Raw genomic sequence first — 23578 nt, 5'->3', positions numbered from 1 at the left:
ATATCAATATATCGGAGACAAGCAATTTATGCGATAAATATAACACACTTCGAACTTGTTAGATTTCTCTAACAAATTGCGATTTATTATGGGTCATTGATAAAGAATATTTAATTTAGAAGTTGCAGGTCGTGATGGATCTATGAAAAAGGAAAGTAAATTTACTATTACATGAATTTTTCAACCACGTCATGCGACGTATTTAACGTAGTCTGGATCCGCCCCTGTCTGCGCTACATACTTGTCATTTAGCGGTGGACTTAAATTTATATTAGAAGATTAATAAATACAACACTTAATTTGGCTTTATTTTATGTATTTAACGATAAATTCATGTTACGAAGAATTTTTATTGATGTTTAAATCGTCGGATCATCCGATTCCCGGTCTGCATTTAAACTTAAAAACGTCCAATCATATTTCCCTTTAATCATAACTCATTGCTTTAAAGGAACGCAAGACAAATAATTGTTAAATGTTTATTGAGTACTATTGGTTTTGTAAAAGTTTTTACGCTTGTGATTTAAAACAAGCCAAGAATATATTCAAAGTACGAAATCATTAATATGACAGATAAAATAACGCATATTTATACCTGTTGGCATTGTACTTGTCTTCTAACTTCTGTTGTCCTTCCTCTGCAGCAGTTTCTGTCTCATTAATGACTTCTTGATCAAACTCTGGACCAGTGGAGACATTCTCCGAAACAAAGTAACTCCATAATTTCAGGTTGGAAACGTTGCAATGAGGACGAAGCACCTGGGAATTTAGAAATAATGTATTAAATCTGGTTTACGAGGAGAAAATCTTCTAGAGAAAATAAAGTAAACGAGTCCTTGTGAGTAGTAAATATATTTTAGGTGCTCAATAAATTATAATTTTTGTGTTTGTGAGCGAAATTCTAGCAACAAAAATATTTTTATCGTCCAATTTATAATCAAACCTTTCCTATTTACCCAAACAAATTTTGTTTAAATTTTGTTCTATCTCATTAAAAACATAGCACAATATAATTATACACAGACATAAGTATTTCTCTTCGTATTTGTCTAGAGAAGAAAAATATTCAGGTTTAGCCATTCACACTACAAAATTTTACTCTCAGACACGCGTGTCTGTGGGTGAAATCCCGCTAGCTTATCACTGTAAATGGACTTTTTAGGTCGTGCGAGGAAGGATTGGGACTAGTTGAATTGGTGGCTTTAAATTTTTGGCGGGAAGTAACATTCCAGTTCTATTTAGTTCAATGGATTTTACAGTCCAATAAAGTCACTTTAAGTACAACACAACAAATCAAGGATATTCTAGGATTTACTAAATGAAGTTTACAAGTTTAACCAATACACGTATTCAATAAAAGATAAACAAGGTGTCCATTGAAAAATAAACTTAGTTAAATGCCTGTTCTTATTTGATCTTGTTTTAAATCAATTTGATGGTTATTACACAACTACATGACCGAAAAGCATTCAGGTAATTTCATTACACTGCATGCGAACGGTTGCTGCAAAGATTTGCTAAAATATGGCTGCAAATCAACAACTCACCTTTTCAGAATGTTCTTTCGAAAACTTGAAATTATAAAATAATGATGATTTTTTGTGTAGCATGTCGATGTAATCCCAAAGACTTTTTATGTGAGATTTAGAATTCTTTGCATCTTTCTTTTCAGCATCTGATAGCCAACCCATCTGCACACGTTCGTGCTCTGAATCCAGTAAAAACGTACGAAAACGCATGGAGACATGATGATAGGCGAGGAAATGTAAATAATACTCGTTGAATTCGAAGGATAGTGGATACTGACGTAGTATCTGAGAACATAAAAAATATGTAGATATGAGTAATTTTTCCAAACTTTCATAAAAAAATAAATAACTGAGAACACAAACAATATGAACAAATAGCTAAGTCACTTTATCATTAATTTTGAATTATAGCAAATAAAAAAGATGGGAGACAATTGATGTCTAAACATTTCCCACCAAAATTCTTTAATAATATACGGTGTTTTTACTTTACGAAACGAGCGTGTTCTCCTAAGTGAGTCACTGATGGCGATGAGTAACTTATTTCTGGGCCCGAAAAGACCATTGAAAAAATATTGTGCACATGTTCTTAAAATGAATTTAACTATCCAGAGAAGTTATTTTTTGAACCTGATCTATGCATCATTAAGATGTTTATTGAGTCGTACAATGCAAGAAAACTTTGAAGATAATGACCACGAAAGAGTTGCTTTTAAGAGTTAATTGTATATTTCATATTTATAGCGCGAAAAGCACCTTAACTTCATGACTAAAATTTTTGATGGAATAAAGTTTTCAAAAAAAAACCAACAATATGCTTAACACAAGCTTTTGTCAAACGTATTTCTTGTGTAATATAAAAAACACATTCGCACAATACTCAGACGAAGGACACCAGACCATCTAAACTCCAATTTTTTAAGACAACTTTACGAAACAATGATAACCTGATGGACGCCATCAAGAAATTGCAAGAAAACAGGCGTGAAGCCACTTGATTGCGTTGAATGTGTATGATTACAGCGATGTGAGAAACGATGTCCAAAGGACAACTATTCTGTTTCAACTAAAACTTTAAAACCATTAATTGTTCGGTAGTATGGATCTAACGTTACTTGAGCAATTGACGTCACCTACAAAAAACAACATGAAGTATTAACTGTAGTTGTTCGTACGTGAAGCATTGAGTTCTATAATAACTGGAGCGGCTAAGTGGACTGGGACCTGACGCCAAAAAATGGCGGCCAATGGACCTATTTCCGCTGAGATGATGGCTTTGCAGAAAAATTATATTCTCGACCTCACCCTGATGTCTATAGCTAATTATACAGCAATATTCAAAAACAAACAAGATATCTTTTTTTGGCATTTATTTTAAAATGCCAGCACTTCAATCATATAATTGTTGGATATCGTAGTGTCCACACAAAAGGAACATGTCGCTTTTCACAGGTGAGATATTTCTTTTGTTTGTTCATCAAAAATTGAAAAGCAATTGAACTTGAAGCCTGAGCGATAAAATCCGACTGATGTTTTCCTATTTATGTTTTTAAATATCAACATACGTTTGCACTTATTTGTTAATGTGTGAAACCGTAAATCTGTTTGCAAAATAGTTTTCCTGACGCGAAAAAAGATTCTGCTTCGTTTTACTCAGTGGGCAGATACTATAAAGAGACGATCACCCTCAAAGAGAACCCATGAAGTAGAGCAGAGTTTGTTCTGGTCAATTTGCTGACAACATGAAGAGATGATCGGATAGCGAAATGTTTCTGGAATATGCTGCAGTACCACTATTTCATAGATCACTATATTAAGACAATTGGAAGATGCTACTGACCAGAAAGAGTCTAACTGTAAAATGCTAAGGCTGAATACAAACAAAGGTAAATGATTTACCGACTTCCTGTCTAACAGCTATTTGAACTTGGACTACTTCTATGGATAAAGATAATGGATTTAATAAAGATGCCTTGAATGCTTTGAAAGTAAAGGTCAAGTACCAAATAAAGATAACAAGGTTATGTGTGTTTTGATGCCGATGAATTGTCATGTCTTTTTCCTCACTCTTTCTTAAGGGGGAGAGAGAGAAATTGTGAGATTTTCAGAAAAGCAGCCAATTTCGGTAAATCTCAGCGGTAACGGAACAAATCCTCCATTTTTTGGCGTCAGCCACTAATTAAAGCCGTGTTAGGGATAGGCGCTCCAGTTATTATAGAACTCAATGACGTGAAGTAGAGACATTGCCAGTTCAATCATTCAAGGAGTGGAGAATATTCATATATGCATATTAAAATGGACTGAAAAAAAAAACACATTCGATTTCAAAGGAACTGGATATAACAAAACATAATATCTTCCCCTTTAGTATTAAGGGCTTACACTATTATCGCCATTGACTATCGTAAAAATAATAATACAGATAACAAACACACCAAGAAAGATTACACTATAATAATCTGATGTGTGAATTTTTACCACTTATGTATAACCACATTGAATTGTATAAGACCTGGAGGGAACACGTCAACATAATTACTATAAATTATTAGCGCACGGCACGTGGTCAAAATCATGAAAGACGCGGGCTCATGAAATAAAAATTTTATCGCCTACCCTGATTATACCACCACGATTGGGAGTATAGAAAATATCAAAACTACTTTCCTAACATAAATACTTTTTTAAAATTTTATTTATTAAACAATCTGCCAACTTCCGTGGTTTGCGGATGCTGAAATATCGACAGAAAAAGAAACATTTCATGACTCCGGTAAGTAGCACAGTAGTAGTTTTACTATTTTGTTTTTAACACGATACTTGAAGAGTGTTTCTGCGACTAAGTTTTAATTTAAAGTTATTTTGGTCCAGTCTTGTTTGTTCTTCGCTTTATCGCTCGCCAGACGAGGCTAAGCAGCCAATTTTTATCGAGTTTTGCATCCATCTTGTATTATGATCAAGCTAAACTCTACTGATTTGAATTGAGTTTAACTCCCAAAAATGGGGCAGAATTTGTTCATATTTTTTTTAAAAGATGAATGGAAAGTTAAAACGGAGTTGTGTTAAAATTGAATGCAGTGCCTTGCAAAATTAATGAGAACTATGGTATATGCCGTATAATAAAAAAAACTATTAAACTGCTTGTCGGCTCAAATTGACTGACTGTATAGTGTAGACAATTATAATGGGTTTGGAAAGTTGGATTTATGCAAACAGTTTTAAAGTACTATTTAATGTTTCCGTAAGTGAAGTATTTATTGTTATAGTAAACAGGTTAATACTTCAAAACCAAGATAAAAGAAGTGTGCTGAACAATGTGCTAAGATTTGCTCCTACCTTGAAATTTTTGTTCATAGTAGCTTGTGATTATATCATTAATATGCATGAAATTAAACATAATAATGTCTCATCTCACCAAATCCATACTTGGTATGATTCCAGGTGATCCATAAATTCACATTGGATGCATTGGTTACAATGAAGTTAAATGTAGAAGAAGAAAAAATAGATGGCAAAGAACTTATCTGTGTCTTATTATGAATTAGTAGAAATCAATAAAAAGAATTCTTTAAACAAATTGTAAACAAATTGAAATTGCTCATGGTCAAGCAACCTAGTCAAAGAAGCAAAGTCTGTCTTCAACATGTGACCTTTCCAATTATGTTTAGTTTCTTGGTACAAAATACTAATTTCGAGAAAATTGATTTGTATGTCTTTTATTAATATTTTTTTACCAAGAGATAAAAGGAACAAATTCAAAGGCTTGATGTAAAATACAAAGATTTATCAAGTTGTTTATCATTTAATTCCCAATTGTTAGTTTGTACATATAAATAATTAGTATTGGTAGCTGTAAATTGTTCAAACAGAACAGAAGAGTAGTAGTGCTCGAAGGGGTTAGCATTTTTGAAAAATTATATATTGTTCTTGACACATAATTACACAATTCCAAAAGACTCTAAGTAATGCACAATAATATCTATAGAACTTGCTAAATTTCTTCACGTACACTGTCAATTAACTATTTTGCCTTCATGCAGCAATAGACAGAGTGATTTTGTCAAAGCCAATGCACTTTCCAAGTTTCCAAACTAGTTTCCAAGTTTGTTATTTCAATGGAAAATTAATGTAGTTCTGTTCAGTAATAGACCCAAGGTTCTGCCAAGCAGTTTACAAAATACAAATTTCCAACCAACAGTATCATCTTGGTGTTTTGAATTTTTTTTCTTTTTGCAGCTCTTCTAGTTCAACATACTTTCTTTATGAGTTTTTTAGTAGATTTATCAGGTAATGACAATACACTTATGATACTTATCCATGGTAAATTTTCAGTTGACTTATGTCGTAAGACTGAAGCAAACATTTTCTCGCTTCCTTAGGAGCATTTTAACACAGATTTATAAATTTGAGCAAGAAAAATAGTTGCATCAAACTGTTTACAGTCAAACGCACAGAAGCATGAAATAATGTATAAATTTGACGAGATTTACAGGTCTACTAAAGAATGCCGTTTAATTTTCACTTTTAAAAGGTTAAAATATCATAAAATAACTTAAATGCTACAGCCAAAATATGCGTTTCTCTACCGTCGATTTTCTTTATTTAGATGTGTGTGTTTACTGTGTTTTCACGTAATGCTAAAGAATTATTTTCACATGATATGCTGACGGTATGGCAAATTTTTCACTTGTTGTCGTTCATATAAACAGTATTAGAAATCAGGAGGGAGTTAATATTGAAAACAATTTTTAAAGTGGAAGTTTGACTACCAAATCCGCCATTACCGCCATGTTTTTGACAACCGGGTCCAGACACCCTTCCCCTCCATGTCTTATAGAACTCAATGTATAACCAGAGATCAAACTCCACGCTACTAAAAGGAGATCTTACATGAAATATGACCCAATATAAAAGATGCTTTGCAAGACCTCAATGGTTTATAGGAGCATACGTAACAAGTAACTTTAGTAAATAACATAAGGTAGGTGCTTAAATGAAGCTTACTTGTGTAGTAATGTCCCATCCATCTTCAAACGAGACAAGAACAGATGATCCCTGAATGTCCAAAAGATCCACGACAGCACCGGATATCCGAAGTACAAGCGATAACTACAAATGAAAATAGGCATGAGATACACCAAAAAAAACAACAAAAGTCTATGTTTCAATACTTTCTTCTGCATATCTTTCAAGAACGTTCTCGTGGCATAAAAATATACTTCATTGGATAGAGTTAACCATAGGTTGCTGTTTTATATTTATGGGAAAAACGTAAACTAATGTTCTTTTCTATTGACTGTTGACTTTGGATCGTTGCTAGTTGAGATTTAATATATTTTTTAAACAATCCAATGGTTCACAGTAGAACAAGAACGAATTTAGGATCGAGATGTTTCGAGGGTTGTGCATCCCTTCTAGCCTTGGCCAGATGGAATGCAGGAGGGGTGCCGATTTCCTTACAAAATACTAAGTATACAAAACAACTAAGGATGCATCCATTCTAGCTTTGGCCAGATGGAATACAGGAGGGGTGGAAATTTCCTTACAAAATACTAAGTATACCAAACAATTAAGGATGCAACCCTTCTAGCTTTGGCCAGATGGAATACAGGAGGGGTGGAAATTTCCTTACAAAATACTAAGTATACCAAACAATTAAGGATGCAACCCTTCTAGCTTTGGCCAGATGGAATACAGGAGGGGTGGAAATTTCCTTACAAAATACTAAGTATACCAAACAATTAAGGATGCAACCCTTCTAGCTTTGGCCAGATGGAATACAGGAGGGGTGGAAATTTCCTTACAAAATACTAAGTATACCAAACAATTAAGGATGCAACCCTTCTAGCTTTGGCCAGATAGAATGCAGGAGAAGTGGAAACTTCCCAACAAAATACTAAGTATACCAAACAATTAAGGAAAAGAAATTGCGATTGTAGCGTTCAATGGAACAGAGTTTGAACAATTTAACGAAAATAGCCTGACTTTCGGCAACAAGCAGCTACCAATATCTAATCAAAATTAGATGCCTCGCCCCCGTAATATCCGAATCAAATATCAAAAAATATGAACAAACGTAAACTAATGTTCTTTTCTAGTTGAGATTTAATATATTTTTAAACAATCCAATGGTTCCCAGTATAACAAAAACGAATTTAGGATCGAGATGTTCCGAGGGTTGTGCAACCCTTCTAACCTTGGCCAGATGGAGATGCAGGAGGGGTGCCGATTTCCTTACAAAATAAGTATACAAAACAATTAATTATGCATCCCTTCTAGCTTTGGCCAGATGGAATGCAGGAGGGGCGCCGATTTCCTTACAAAATACTATGTATACAAAACAATTAAGGAAAAGAAATTGCGATTGTAGCGTTCAATGGAACAGAGTTAGAACAATTTTTAACGAAAATAGCCTGACTTTCGGCAACAAGCAGCTACAAAATCTAATCAAACTTAGGTACCCCGCCTTAATATCCAAATTAAATATCCAAAAATGAGTATAGTATAGGAGTAGACTGTAAATTACCATGCTTAAACTATACACAGCCGAATATACAAAAGAAATTTGGCATTGGAATACGATTCCATCCTTTTTGACGACGCAAAAATTGTAAATAATGCATTGTCTAGCAACAACAGTTTAGAATTTAGAAAAATCACACAACAGCATGTTGAGAAACGTCACAGTAGAGAACCTGTTGTTAAATATGAGTTAGATTATCATAATACAATTGAATCCATCAATATACATATATTATATAAAACAGCGTAAACCAGCTGATACCTGCTTCAACCAATCAGTATCTTGCAACGACTTGAAAAATGGATCACCTTGTGTTAAATCTTTAGGGGGATTGCTGGGACAGCAAACTTTGAACAACTTACGTAAGCTGGTTTTGAGATCACGTACATCCGGTATCTTGTACGACAGGAATAAAAGACCTATGATTTAACGGATCAATAGATCGTACATTGATGATGTGCATATGAAATACGCTCGACTGCTTTTAATTAAGTTGTTTTGAACGAAAGAATTGTGGACACACAGCAAAAAATATATGATATTTTTATTTCAATGTCGATTTTGAAGCTGCTCTTGTAAAAACTTAATATAGTTGCAACTATTTTCTTGGTGTTATCACATTACGAAATGGTCTCTATGTTGAATGATTTTGACAATGTATTTTCTTTCTTTAAAACGCAAATTTCAACCAACATGGCGAACGTTCCATTGTTTCCTCACTCCCAGGCTGCTCTCAGGTGAAGAGGTTACACACTACATATTGTACGATAGTCAAAATGACATACCTCAATAGGAACGAAATCAATATTAAGATACGAATCTTTCTTTAAATTCTGTGAAAGATAAACGGTAAGGTAAGATATTCAATTGATTAATCTGAAAAAGAATTTCATTTTACAAGCAATTTGCTATAAATATAAAGCAATCGTTCACTAATTAAAATAATTTATCATTATCATATATTTGCAAAAAGCTCGTTTGAATAAATTATTTTTTGCTTAGTGAACGACTATACATATGCTTTATATTAAGCCCTTAATAACCGAGCTCGAGGTCTTTACGGACAAATAACGGACCGAGGTCTTTTTGTAGAGACGAGCCCGTAGGGCGAGCGGTAAGAAAATGTTAAGTCCTAGTTTCAGCAGAGCTTCAGGAAAAAATCTCACCTTTAAATTGCTTTTGTCTCCAAAAACGTACAGTGCAGCAGGCTCCCATCCTTGCTGAGTTATTGGTTTGTCAACGGAATCCACAACAGAAACACGTTTAGATGCCTTGTCATTTGATCGTAGATTCATCGTTGCTTTAGACATGCTGACGTTGGCTGCCAGTGAACGATGTTTCGCCTCCGCTTTATTCTACGATACAGGATTTGAAGACACTTAAAATTAAAAGCATAGAAAATCACGGTTACATAATCACTTAATAATGCTTAAAGCAAAACTTTAAGATTGATAAAAAAAAAGTGATAAATGCAGGTACATTTGCTAATGTTAATAAAACTTAAAGAATGGTAAACAGTCCCTAAATACTTATTTCATACATAAATATTAATCTAAACTTATATCTAAATCACTCAGTTTTAGAAAAACAATTATGCAATTCACTTTCATTAGTTCTCGTTTATTTTTCGAGGATACTTTAATTCAAAATGTGATTTTCAAAAAAAACGAGTAAAGTAATATATATTGCTGTGATACCAAGGGTGGCAATAGATTTGTGTTCATGTGGGAGAGGGGGCGTTGCCTTGGGGGGGAGGGCACCTACATGTTAGGGTAGGGGACGAGGGTTGAAACGATAAATATAAACAACTAACCTAGGGCAGATAAATATTTATCTTGCTCCACGTTGGATGAACGTATTGCGTCAGTGCTTCCACCACTTGCAGCTACACCAGAGTGAATGATGGATGCCACAGAGCTTCGTTCAATGGCAGAAGATCGCCATAAAACGGCGAATTTATTGACTTTATGTCTCCACGTCGCAACAGGAAAACGCATATGGCGATGGTTTTTAGACACGCGTAACAAAGAGTCATCGGTCACGTGTTGTGGCACCACTAAAACAGCTGGGTAACTGAAAGAAAAATCCACATCATGATGACTACTTTATCGATACATGTTTATTCTTTAAAGACTTGTAAATTTACCATTTCGCAAAATAAATGTATTATACGATAGCAAATATGAGTTTTAAAACGCTTATGGTAATAATGAAAGGGTTAAATGCTCCTAAGTCTTATTCGTAAATTTTGAGCATAACAATTCTGTAATTGAAAATTATCTCCTCCATTTTTCTTATAACTTTACCTTCGACAGGCTGCGTACGAAAGATTGACCATAGAAAGCCTCCAAGATCCACTTTTACTCCCTATACGTTCCTCAAGTACAGAGCCAAAGCCAAGTCTTTTATACTCTTCACAATACGGGGTTAAATTCAAGTTTTCAATAACCGGCGAATTTCGTACAACAAAAGATCCATCAACCTAACAGAAAATGTATAACCAATAACATTGCAGAAAAACTAACAATAAAATAAGTAATGGTAGTTAGTGGTAGGTAATGGTAACTAATGGAAACTAATGGTAAGTAATGGTAGGTAATGGTTATTAAGAGCTTAATAATGTTGGGTAATGGTAGGTATGGTAGGTAATGGTAAGTAATAGTAGGTAATGGTTACGTATGGTAAGTAATGGTAGGTAATGGTTATTAAGGGATTAGTAATGGCAAGTAATGGTAGGTTGGTAATGGTGGTGAATAGGTAATGAAAAGGGAATAATAATAGATAATGGTAATGGTGGTAATGGAATGGAATGGAAAATGGTGTAATGAAAATAAATGGAAGTAATGGTAAAAAATGGCAGGTAATGTGGTAATGGTAAGAATGGTGAAATGGTGGAAGGTAATGGTAATTAATGGAATGAATGGTAAGTAATTAAGTAATGGTAAGTAATGGTAAATAATGGGTGGTAATGGTAAATGGAAAATAATAATGGAATGAAAATAATGGAATGGAATCAATGGTAATAATGGAGGAATGGACCAATGGAATGGAAATGAAAAGTAATGGAAGGAATGGAATAATGGAATGGTAGGAATGTAATAATAATGAGTAAGTAATGAAGTAATGGTAATGGTAATAATGGTAACATGGAATGGTAATAATGGAAGTAATGGTAAAGTAATGGGACAATGGAAGGTAATGAAGGAAGTAATGGTAATGGAATAATGGAATAAGGTAATGGTAATGGAATTAATGGAAAGTAATGGTAGGTAATAGTATGTAATGGTAAGTAATGGTAAATAATGATAAGCAATGGTAAGTAATGGTAAGTAATGTGCTCATAAGTTTAAAAAACTTGACAAACTCCGAAGTTTGCAATAAACATGTACAAACAGGAAAATAAATTTAAAACAACGCTTTAATTTTTCCTTCAACATGATTAATTTGGGAATTCTCTTTGCGAATCCTCATTCATGATTGATTTGCGAATTCTCTTTGATTTATTTAACTGGTTGACCTCAGATTGGTTTGCACAGGCCAATACAAGCTCAGTTACTAACCAATAAACGCACGCGTTGTATTGTTTTTATTTTATAAATGCAAGTAAAAAAACACCGTTCGGCTTTATGAAGATATTTTTGTTCCTTTTCCTTCAATAGTGGGTTATTGTCTACTTATATGAACAAAATTTGTTATCGGCTCAAAGTAAAAAATAGAACAAACCACGGAAATTATTCGTTCAAACAACAAGTCGTCTATTGTCACCTTCACCCAGGTATATTTACTATCAACTCTTACTAACCACTCACCTGTTCGCCGCTCACACTTTCTACAGAATCATCAGATGAAAAATTATTTCTAGGTAATCTAGGGGATGATATGCCTCAAACAACGAGTCGTCTATTGTCACCTTCACCCAGGTATATTTACTATCAACTCTTACTAACCACTCACCTGTTCGCCACTCATACTTTCTACAGAACCATCGGATGAAAAATTATTCCTAGGTAATCTAGGGGACGATATGCCATTTCGAGTTTGGCCTCGTTTCATCGATCCTCTCGCTTGCTTTGCTTCCTTTCGAATATCACTAACAGCCCGAGGTATCCTAGCGCCAGTATTGCGCGGTTGATTTTCTGCGGGTGGGATTTGCAGGCGGTTTCTTGTCCGCTTCTTTAAACGAGAATGTGTCTAAGACCAATGAAGGATATCGTAATCGTGTCAACGTTTTACGAAACAGTTCAATTTTCTCGGCACCGACCACCTCATCAAAATAAAGCTTTAACATCTATAACAAATAAATCATTTTTACCGAAAGAGGGCGATAAAATTATGAATGTGGCATGAAATCATCGTGGTGAACAATTTAACAGATTTACTCCTAGCAAATGTGGCATGAAATCATTGTGATGAACAATTTAACAGATTTACTACTACCAAATGTGGCATGAAATCATCGTGGTGAACAATTTAACAGATTTACTACTACCAAATGTGGCATGAAATCATCGTGGTGAACAATTTAACAGATTTACTACTACCAAAGGTGGCATGAAATCATCGTGGTGAACAATTTAACAGATTTACTACTACCAAATGTGGCATGAAATCATCGTGGTGAACAATTTAACAGATTTACTACTACCAAATACATTCTTTTAATAAGCTAAAACGGTAATCTGATGCTTTTCGTATTTTTTACTTCTCTGATTGCTTCATTTCCAAAAGTTAAGCAAAAAATCTCACAATTGATGGAGACATGACTTTGTCGTTGATTAGTGGTAAAACCACTTTTATAAAGCAGTCAGAGACTGTGAGCTTCTAGAACACGGGGGTAATTCATCATATGCAAAGCACCTACTGAACAATACCTACCACTTCTATGGGAGACTTTGTCAACTGAATGAAGAGTGTGAATGGCTTTGACAAAGTTGTAAAAAAAGTTCAACCTTCCTCCCCGGGTAGGATTCCATGCTTTGAAAATATTCCTCAAAGTAAAATCAAGTTTTTCTTGTTAGCCATGCGATTCGTGCAGCATGGGTACATGCATGTGCTTACTGGGAGTATTCAAATTTGAAACATCCTCAAAAACTATATTTAAAGAAGCCTTCCTCACGGGTGGTACCCGTCTCTACCCGCAAATTTTTAGGTTTTGATAACTTTACTGACGACAGTCAGAATCCTATTAACGTCAGAATGTTATCAATGCATGGAGTCAAAAACCTGAAACGTCGCAGATCGCAATTGAACACATTCTTGCAACCAAGATCTAAGATGTCGCAAATACTGAGCTGGGAGTTTCTTATCTCTCACTAAGGATCCAATTGGAAAACTTCCCGTCACGATCATTTCTGAAGCTGAAATTTAAATTACATTGTTAAATACCCATTTTCAAAGTTCATTTTTCCAACTGTTTCATTGATGGAGAGTCTATCACACAAGAAAAAAAAACTGTTTCCTTACAAGTAACTCAAACGTACGTAAGATAGATAATACGTTATCTACTGTTAGATGATAAAAAATCACGTTTGTCATATCGTAAAAGCGCGACCTTTGCCCGACTTTGGTTGGCGTCTTATCTCGATCAAAAAAGAGCGGGAACTTTTTAAAGTATTTTTTTATTATTTTATTTAAACATTCTTTTGGGGAAAGTAAGTATTTCGTTTATGTACGTTGTTCTCTGTTTTCTCATGGGTATATAACAAAAAGACTTATTGACTGAAATCTCGGAAAAAAGTGTTTTTCTTTTACACTCGACTGGCATAATTTTCCTCGGGTAACTGGGCTCCTTCTTAAGTAAAAAACAATGCCCGTTCTTGAGATCTTGGTATTTTGGCTTAAATGACACATGCCAATTGGAGCTTTCGGTATTTATTTAGAAACAAAGAAAGAATACTTTGGACAAAAATAGTTATTTGCTCATTTCATATACTCATAGTCCTATATCAACAACTGGTAAAATATCTTAGCACACGAAACTCTAATGAACAAACTTTAAAAAACAAACAACAAATACAAAGTGTGAAAACAGGCATGATAACATGAAGTATTTACATAGATAAAATTTTGTTGTAAAAACTGCGAGCCTCCACCAATCAAGCAAAAACAAAACATCAATACAATCTACGTATGCACAACATCCATGAACCGAAATTAGTTTTGATAACGTTTAAACTCACCAAATTCATCAAGAGGAGTTCCTTTGAATATAATCCGATAGTTAGTAACAAATACTGCACCTTCCGCAGGGAACATAACAGGACCACCATAATGCACACAAGTGCCAGTCTCCCGACCATCCGGAATTAAATAACAGCGAAGTCCATCCATTTGCATTTCTTCTAAAGGCAACATGGCGGGTCGGATTATCTTAGCCTATTGATATAGCAAATGAAGGAAAATTACATTTTCTATGATATTTATACATCCTTATTTATATCAAGCAAAACCAGACAAGTTTGCCATCGATGCAACGAAATTTTCTGCATTGTGTTTGCAAATGTCATTTTACAATATGGATATAACTTGTTGACAATTTTCAACGAGAAACGATATGGGTGGGTTTTGTTACGTAAATACTCTAAATATTATTGTTCTTTCTCAGTCCTCAACCATGTTTTGAAAATTGTGTATAAATGCATTTCTGTATCGTAGTTGTACCTTTCGAATGGGAGCAAGTTGTTTATATTCTCTGTAAACTGGTTCCAGTGATTCTGTGTGCATAGTCACCACACCTAAAATACAATAATAAAAGCTACGGCATCACAAGATAGCATTCTTCTCGTTTATAACCCGTCTCACACTTTTAACGGAGAGTATTTCAAAAATATTAACGAAAAATTTAAACTATTGTAGTGGACATTATAGAAACTATAATATGAGCATAAAAACGCAACACAATGTCATTTTTTTCAATATCAGGCCCATAGCAGACTTTTGAATCAGTCGATCAAGGTTTCACTTCGAAAAAAAGACTTTGGCTGCTTACTGGACAGCCTCAAACATTAATTTATAATTTTTTCACATGCTTTCAGAATTGATGAAAAATCAAAAAGATGCAGTATTTTGCTGAAGTTAAGATAAAAAATTTCTATTGTAAATAAGTTCAAAAACACACACAAAAAAATATCCCTACTTGGCACCAAGCTGTAAAGAGACTTTAAATGGTCGGTTGAAATTCCTGCAACTGTTCCAACTCTATCCATAAAGCGAATAACAAATCTCGTCACTTCATTAATAATCGTGTCCGTTTCATCATCTTCCCAGTGGTCACCAGCATGGACGTCCCCATACACACTACCCACCCCTAAAACATAAAACATATCCCATGGCAACCTTTGTTCACATGATCCATTCTTTGGGTAGACCACGTACAAATTTCTTATTTTTAGAATTTAGGTCCTTTCAGATTTTCGGAAAATAATGTAAAAAACCGTAATTGTGTTGTGTTAACTCTTTAGACATGGGAATTTTCTTCGGTACCTATTTTGCCTAAGAATGAATGAAGAAACTTATCAAATAAAATATGCAAAACGCGTGCTCTGATTGGTCGATGCTCGTGTTTGCATCAGGCCATCCAAACATGGAAATTGAAATTGAGAATTTTGAATATGCCTGAAAGCAAAGCCGATTTTTTTTGCCTAAATTGACTTGGAGTTCATTTCTGGCATTTGAAATGTGAACTTAAATCACCATTGGTGGTTTTTCTAAATCTTTGAATTCAAAAGCCTCGCTGTAACCCACGTTTTACTAACCTTTAGAGCTTTGCACGCTAGGTATAGTTTAATTTTCGTATTTCCGCTTAAAGTTAACAACACACTACACTTAAGTTATTTTATATAACAATAACTTAACGCTTTAAAGTTTTTAGATGTCATAATCCAAAGATTTTGGAATGTTGCTTGAGTCAAGAAAAGCAGTGCAAACACTCGTTTTCAGCACGTGTTTCCCGCGCTTTTCTTAACTATCGCTTAGTTCCCGTATGTTTGGGTCCGGCCATCAAAACACGGAAATTGTTTATTCTTACCCGTGATGGTATCATTGACATCACTGACAGATCCATTTGTACTTTGAGGAACAATTTTACCGGGATTAGCACGACAATCTGATCCAATACTAGTGTTTGCAATGGATCCATCTACGTTCTCTTTCACCCCTAAAAAATACCAAATTATAATCAATGATATTCGATAACAGTGTAAAAAATAATAAAAGCGCCTTTAAAGTGCTTTAGATCGACTAGTGGATTTTGATTGATTCTATCTGATTGTAATAAGTACAAAAGAAGACAGCACATCCAAAGCCCTGGACACGAGGAATATACTTTCAACAACAATATATTAATATCAATTTACAGTAGAAAGGCGCTCACCAGTATTTTCTAGAATGACATCGTTTTGACGTCTCTTCTTTGGTTTAACCATTTGAGAGACACTGAGGGGTATCATGAGATACACCATACGATTGACGAAGTGGATAGCTTTGCTGAACACGATGCTTTCCTCGTTTGTTACGTATGTCTTTTGTGAATCTTTTGAAAATGTTTCCCACATGCCAAGCTGAATGAAACAAAGAAAACATTAAAACTTGATTTGAAAACTTGAGACAAAACATTTATAATAAGTTTATAGTAACATTTGTAACATAGAACTATACAGTTTAATCACCCGATGCAAACGTTGTAAGCAATAAGTTTTTTGTTCTACCACCTATTGACCTTAATAAAGTAAATCGTTTGAACCCGGGAGTATCGTAACATGTTTGTAGATGAAGATCGTCCAGGATAGTATAGTCCTGAGAAGGACTGTTGTTATTGATGTAGACTGACGTTTTGACAACCGTAACGGTAGTCATCTTCAGAAGAGACAACCTTAGCGGTAGTCATCTTCAGAAGAGACAACCTTAGCGGTAGTCATCTTCAGAAGAGACAACCTTAGCGGTAGTTATCTTCAGAAGAGACAATCTTAGTGGTAGTCATCTTCGTCATCTGAAGATGACTACCGCTAAGGTTGTCGAAACGTCAATCTACATCAATACCAACAGTCCTTCTCAAGACTATACTAACCTGGACGATCTTTATCTACAAACATATTTACTATAAGTTGACCACTACAGACTGTCTTATCAGTTGAGTAATAAAATGCCGCTTTCTATGTCGATTTTATATTGAAATCTTGTTTCATTTTTAAATCTCCTAAAACAATTTTAAAGTTCCAAGTCACTAAAGCACTTCTAGTGCGTGGTCGAAGGATTTAATAAATCTTCCATCACGTTTTCTAAATATTCTCGCTGTCGAGTAATGCAGCGTTTTCAGCAGTTCATGCTGTGCATCAAAGAATGTGTCAGTGGCCTTATGTACGTATTCTGTACTTAGTTAAGTCTTTTTTGCTTAATTAGCGCACGTTTTTACATCTGCATTTGCAACTTGTCCAACAAAAACATATAGGTATCATTTTGATAACAAGACGATAAAAAAAGTGTAATTTACAAAAGAAAAAGGAAAAAACTCTGTATTTGCTAAAAGAAATCGATACAAAAATTGCAAAAATAAAAAACAGAATGAGTCATGACAACCGAACTAGTGTCTTAAGGCAAAGCATCAGGAACAAACATGTTCAACAAGACATGCACAATTCTTCATTGCTAACTCACGCTGCACGTTTCAGCCAATCACATTTAGCCTATTTAAGTAAGGCCTCGACAAAATGGTTTCTCTCGCCATTAAGATAAGAAGACAAATAATCTTCATGTAAAAACACAATCGAGTGAAAAAGTAAGCCTCACCTGCTTAGCAGCAATATCTAACGCTTCATCCTTCACTATCAAATCAGAATCAGATACATCCTGCGGGTAGATACCAGATTTCGTGATCACAATGAGGTCTTTTTTTGGTACTAATGACGGAGGCGATGCTTGCGTGAGGCTGTTCCGTGAGTTTCGTGGAGTGGATAGGCGTTCAAAAATGCTAGAACTATGGGCTAGCACTGCAACAAAAAATGTTCAACTTTTTTTCCCTTATCAGGTCTATAATGCCAGTGTGGAAATGCCTGAACCTGCCTTTGACAGGGAAAAGAGTGGGTTGAAATTGGGACACGAAAACACTTATAGAACATTGTTACCTAAGAGTTTTATTCAAAACTTAGCGATTAAACTTCTCATGAAATGAACCTTCACATGATATTGGAACAGTTTTCTACGTAAATCCGATAAGCCACAACAAAAATGTTAACGAGGAGTGAAAAATATGTGGTAAGACAAACTTTAGCCAATACTGCTTGCATTCGAAAAACTATTATAACAAAGGACAGACGAAGTACTTTCAATATACCCTGAACACTTTGTGTAGAGGGACTAAGAAATTATATGTTTGTTACAAGCTTAAAACAATGACTCGATGTCAGTTAGTGCACTAATGGGTGTTATAATTTATTAAAAAAAAAACAACACAACAAAACCCGTGCACTGATTGGTCTATGGCTGAGTTTGCATCTGATTGGTCTATGGCTGAGTTTGCCATAGTCTTCGCAAACACATATGAACTGAATCAATTAAATCGATCAAAGAAAATTTGAAAATAAATCACGAATACATGTTGCCGGAAAAATTTAATGGTTCGTTTGAATTGATTTGTTTCGCATTGTTGTTATTCAATTGATCTCTGCTCGAGAGTTTACCTGAGCAAACACGAAAAACATATTATTTCTTAACAGAACTTAATAACGTGTTAATTCATGGCGAAAATTAGTAATTTGCTTACGTTTATCGGTAGATAGCCTCTTTTTAGCGCTCGTTCCATCGTATAAATGCTTTATATCCGTTTGAACATCGCTAAAGAATGTTTCTTCCCAAAACTGCGGATTTTGCCAAATGGGATGTTCTTGAACGCAAGGGTATGCAAATTGCATCACTCCTGGTTTTAAGTTCTGAAACAAAATAGCAGTAATTGAACTGATGTGTTTTCTGAAAAACCATTCAGACGGTATTTTATGCGCATTTATTACGTGGGTAGAAATCAGAGACCGTCAGAGTAGGCGATGACTGGCGCTAAATGTCATCCTCGCGCCTCGACGTTTGTTGTTTAGTGTGTGTAAACTGTTTTCCTAGCAGTTATTTGTTAGCGGCTGGCTTTTCAAATATTTGTAAAATGGGAACGCGATAGTACAATTTCAAGGGTTGTATTTGGGCAAAATGTTTGGAGCGATGGCTTGCAATGGATAAAGCGCTAGGTTTAAACTTCCGGTGAGTATCTCAGTGTTTAAAGCAATATCGCCGCACGAGGCAAAGCACTTTACAACCTATAGCACTTTACAACCTATACCGAACGACACTTTAGAACCTATACAGAACGACACTTTACAACCTATACCGAACGACACTTTAGAACCTATACCGAACGACACTTTAGAACCTATACCGAACGACACTTTACAACCTATACCGAACGACAGTTTACAACCTATACAGAACGACAGTTTTTACAACCTATACCGAACGACAGTTTAAACATCGTACTACCAGATTAGACGTGTGCAACTTGCTAGCAAACAGTTCGGACAAAGCCATATTTAGCTAAACGTAACAAGCAAGGAGCTTCGTGGACTTTAATACAGGTTTGAATTGTGAGGAAATGTCTTCACTTGGGTGAGCTCGCGTCACATGATGGCAACTCTTTAAAGGTAACGAACTTACAGTGAAAAATATCTGCTATTGTATGTTATTTTTGGACTTGTGCACCTTGCAAACCATTTCGTTTCTAGTTGTGCGCATAAGTTTTGTAATTTCGCAGTTGAACGGTTTAGTACTTCCGCCATCTTGTTTTCTAAAAACTAATAACTTGTGCGCATAATTTAGCTAATCTGTCGTTATGTTATCCGTGATTCCATGAAACTGGTTTAGACATTTGTTTAGTTACAGTTTATCGAAAGCGATTGCCATAAACAAATATGTAATTTTTATTCAGAGATATTTCAATAAAAAAATGCAAATTTGTTACACACAGATGTCAAATTCACCACTTTAAGGGGACAGTGAAACGAAAATTTTGCTATTTAAATTATATCGTTATTAAAGACTACTCTAAAAAGGACAGTAGACTTCTAAAACTGTTTATTCGCATCTTTTTTATCATCGAAATACTGAAGTTTTTGTAATGTCCAATTTACACCACCTGTGACGTCATATTGACGTCATAATGATCGCTGCAAATTTACAAATTCCTTCAGATTCTGGAAACTGTTGGATAAAATACCATGTACAATTCTACAGCGTTAGCATTTCAAAACAACGGACTCCATACGGTTAAAGTAACATAACAGGTTATTCTGGTTTACCCATTTCTCATTATGACACCAGTGGTTTTGAAAATCGGATACTAGCAAACCTCGACATTAGCAAACCCGACATTAGCAAACCTCACATTAGCAAACCTCGACATTAGAAAACCTCGACATTAGCAAACCCCAACATTAGCAAACCTCGACGTTAACAAACCTCGACATTAGCAAACCTCGACATTAGGAAACATCGAAAACAGCAAACCTCGACATTAGCAAACCTCAACATTTTCAGAATGGACAGAGATACGTAAGACTAAACTGTTTTAGGGTTCAATGAAAACATAATTTAAATCACCAAATTTAATTTTTTCCTTTTACATGCCCTTTAACATCATGTAGTGTACCTAAAGTACAAAGATGTCCCTAACATGAACAAAGTTTTAAGGTTCAATGGAAACATAATTTAAATCACCAAATTTAATTTTTTCCTTTTACATGTCCTATAACATCATGTAGTGTACCTAAAGTGCAAAGGTGTCCTAGCATGAACAAAGGATGGTTGTCCGCGATCATCCATCGACAACTCCCATACAGATACGACGTAACAATCTTAAATACGTAATGACTTAAAATATCATTCTGGGTACATACTTACCCTGCAAAACTCTGACATCAAAGGAAGTAAGGCTGATGCAACAGCACCATCGCTCAAACTCGCATCATCCTGTATAAAAGCAGTAGATGGTTTTAACAAGATACAAATGTTGCTTGAATTTACGATGATTGTTCAATGCGTGCTTTTAAAGACGAGAAAGTAGAAAAATTTTAGAGGAGATGAAGGAGGGGAAGACTCAAGTTTGTCCCGTGCAAAATCAAGAGTATTTTTTGTTAAATTTCGGATACCCCCCTCTCTTCGCAGCCCAAGTAAATCTATCCCAGTACGTACACATAAGTAAAATTATCTATAATTCAAAATTTCTCAAGCATTTATAACATACCTGCAATGCACAGTTCATTAATGTGATAACCAAAACAAACTGATCATGTTCAAGAACAGCTCTATGTTGTTCAGAACGTGCAGCAAGCTCTTGACATAACGCTAGTTGTGCTCCATGTGACTTCAACGCCCTTTGAACGGAGGGTAATGCCTGAAAAAACACACGAAGTAATGGAAAGCTTCATTATGCCAATGTACCACCTACTGATGTGCAGACATGAAAACTTGGAAGAAAAACTGCTCTTCAGAGCAATATATTTGTTAGAATGTTAGAAGGTGTTGATCATGCATGTTGTTGCATTGCTAACGGATGATTACATGAGCCCGCGGGTAGCCGGGAGTCAGCAGAGCGTTAAATCATTTTGGCAAATGGAAAAGATTAAATACTTCACAACAAAAAACTTATTAGAGCAATTCCTCTAAGCTCTGACATTGCAAATTCACAAAACCTTTAAAATGAAAACAAGTAATTTAGCCTGATTTGAAAATTAAAACTAAAATGACTTATGACAATTTTGAAAAGGTCGTACGTTTTGCGCTTAAACTTTTTACTCCTTTCAATGACTCAAAATCATTTCACTCCTCGCTGTGTCCTGGTTACCTGGGCTCATGTAAACTGCCCCTAAGAATTGCTCAATGACATATCAAAACTCTAAAACGGTAGTCATCTTCAAAGTCAAGTCAATACAAACACAAAAAGTCCCCAAAATTGAACTGCACTAACTTCGACATTCAACACCTACACATGTTAAGATACTTCTGGGTTCAATTTAAACTTGGAACAAAACAACTTAAGAGGTCAGGGGCCGGTTGCACGAAGCCTGGATAGCGCTATCCAATGAATAGCAAAAATTTTCAAACTTGTAAAAAGGGCGTTTGTGTTTTTCTCACGACAAAGAAATTTCGTAATCTTCGAAGCAATATTTTATTTCAGCGATTGCACAGTTCAAATCGTACATTTTTCTGTTTTAAAAGATTTTATGAAAGTTCAGAAAAATTTGCTGTCCAGTGGATAACGCTATCAAGACTTCGTGCAACCGGCCCCTGACCTCTTAAGTTGTTTTGTAGATAAATATTTACAAAACACGATAGCAAGGGCCTCCTTTTCAGTTGCGAATATCGTTGTTCTACTGACGAAAGAGCCCGACTAGCATAGCAGATCACGTTATCGACGTTTGTTTTAGGATCTCTTTGTGTTAATATGGCTGATAAGCCAACTGGGCTTGCATCCACTAATACCGACGTTTCTTTTGATGTATCAAAATGACTCATAACTGGACTGTTGGTTAGTGCATTTTTTAACTTGTCATAAGCTGCTTGGTGTTCCCACGTCCATGCAAAGCGCGCGCACTTACGTGTTAGTTTTCGAAGGGGTTCTGTAATGGTAGCATAATTTTGGAAAAACTAAGAGCTGTAATTGGCCATCCCCAGTAAGCTTCTCACTTCGCTGACCGTTGTGGGTATTGTAGTTTTAACGAAGGCTTCTACCTTTTTTGGGTCCGGGCAGACCCCATGTTCTGAGAATAATAACCCAAAAAACTCAAGGTTCTTCTTCAGGAACTTGCTCTTTTGGCAATTAAGTGTGAGATTGTGATCTTGTAATCGGGCAAGAACTTCATCCAATGCACGGTCATTGTCTGCTCTATTACTTCCAAATACGATTATGTCGTCAGCAATGTTCTTGACCCCTTTAATTCCTAGCAATGTTTCCTGCAGATTATGTTGAAACAATTCAGCTGCGGCATTAGTTCCATAGTTTAATCGCTTATAACGATAGAGACCGCAATGAGTTGAGAATGTTGTGATGCTGTGGGATGCTGGACATAGTTCTAGTTGGTGGTATGCTTGAGCAAGATCAAGCTTTGAAAATATACGTGCTCCATTGAGTTCCATGGATACAGCTTCCACAGTTGGTATTGGATGTCTGGTTCGTTTGATAGCCGTATTTGCTATCCGCATATCAACACACAATCGAATGTTACCATCACGCTTGGGAACAATCACCACCGGAGAGACCCAGTCAGTGGGCATGCCTTCAGGTATTTTCTCTATGATGTCATCGTTCTCTAATCTGTGTATTTCACTTTCCACTTTCAGGCGTAGGTGGAACGGTGTTCGTCGCTGTGGTTGTGCAACCGGGAGCACAGAGTCATCAATTGCTAGTCTAATTTGTTTATTTTTTTAACTTCCCAAGTCCGTCAAAGACAGGTGCATGTTTGTCCAAAATGTGATGGAGCTTTGTATCCTTTGTTGT

At 35.3% G+C, this 23578-nt stretch overlaps 1 protein-coding gene and 1 long non-coding RNA gene across 2 annotated transcripts; both read right to left on the bottom strand.

The window, feature by feature from the left end:
* Positions 1–115: 115 nt before the first annotated feature.
* On the bottom strand, positions 116–23355 carry LOC124455825 (myotubularin-related protein 5-like). The gene is made up of 21 exons (XM_047006444.1): positions 22813–23355; positions 21326–21475; positions 20983–21051; positions 18809–18974; positions 17836–18035; positions 16424–16610; positions 15188–15358; positions 14713–14786; positions 14232–14427; positions 13276–13409; positions 12007–12243; positions 10359–10534; positions 9866–10125; positions 9657–9688; positions 9219–9407; positions 8838–8885; positions 8314–8448; positions 6534–6638; positions 1548–1814; positions 596–759; positions 116–140 (listed from the first exon to the last, which is right to left on the bottom strand). Exons 1-21 carry the CDS (start codon positions 23353–23355, stop codon positions 116–118), a joined length of 3528 nt encoding a protein of 1175 aa, XP_046862400.1.
* Positions 6397–9274, bottom strand: LOC124455567. Its single transcript, XR_006951903.1, has 4 exons — positions 9219–9274; positions 8838–8885; positions 8314–8448; positions 6397–6638 (listed from the first exon to the last, which is right to left on the bottom strand). It is a non-coding gene; the product is annotated as an uncharacterized LOC124455567 (long non-coding RNA).
* Positions 23356–23578: the final 223 nt, after the last annotated feature.

This window comes from Xenia sp. Carnegie-2017, unplaced genomic scaffold, assembly GCF_021976095.1.
Source record: "Xenia sp. Carnegie-2017 unplaced genomic scaffold, XeniaSp_v1 HiC_scaffold_4, whole genome shotgun sequence".
Classification (NCBI taxonomy): Eukaryota; Metazoa; Cnidaria; class Anthozoa; order Malacalcyonacea; family Xeniidae; genus Xenia; species Xenia sp. Carnegie-2017.
Note: the sequence above shows the minus strand (reverse complement) of the source record. Positions and strands in the feature narration are given on the sequence as shown.

What these genes read in the sequence shown, in the direction of transcription:
- LOC124455825 (XM_047006444.1), bottom strand. Translation starts at nt 23,355, where the DNA reads ATGCCCACTGACTGGGTCTCTCCGGTGGTGATTGTTCCCAAGCGTGAT. An exon ending in TAGATATTGCTGCTAAGCAG is followed by an intron (nt 16,611 to 17,835) that starts GTGAGGCTTACT and finishes TGTTTCATTCAG; the next exon opens with CTTGGCATGTGGGAAACATT. An exon ending in AACTTGCTCCCATTCGAAAG is followed by an intron (nt 14,428 to 14,712) that starts GTACAACTACGA and finishes CTATATCAATAG; the next exon opens with GCTAAGATAATCCGACCCGC.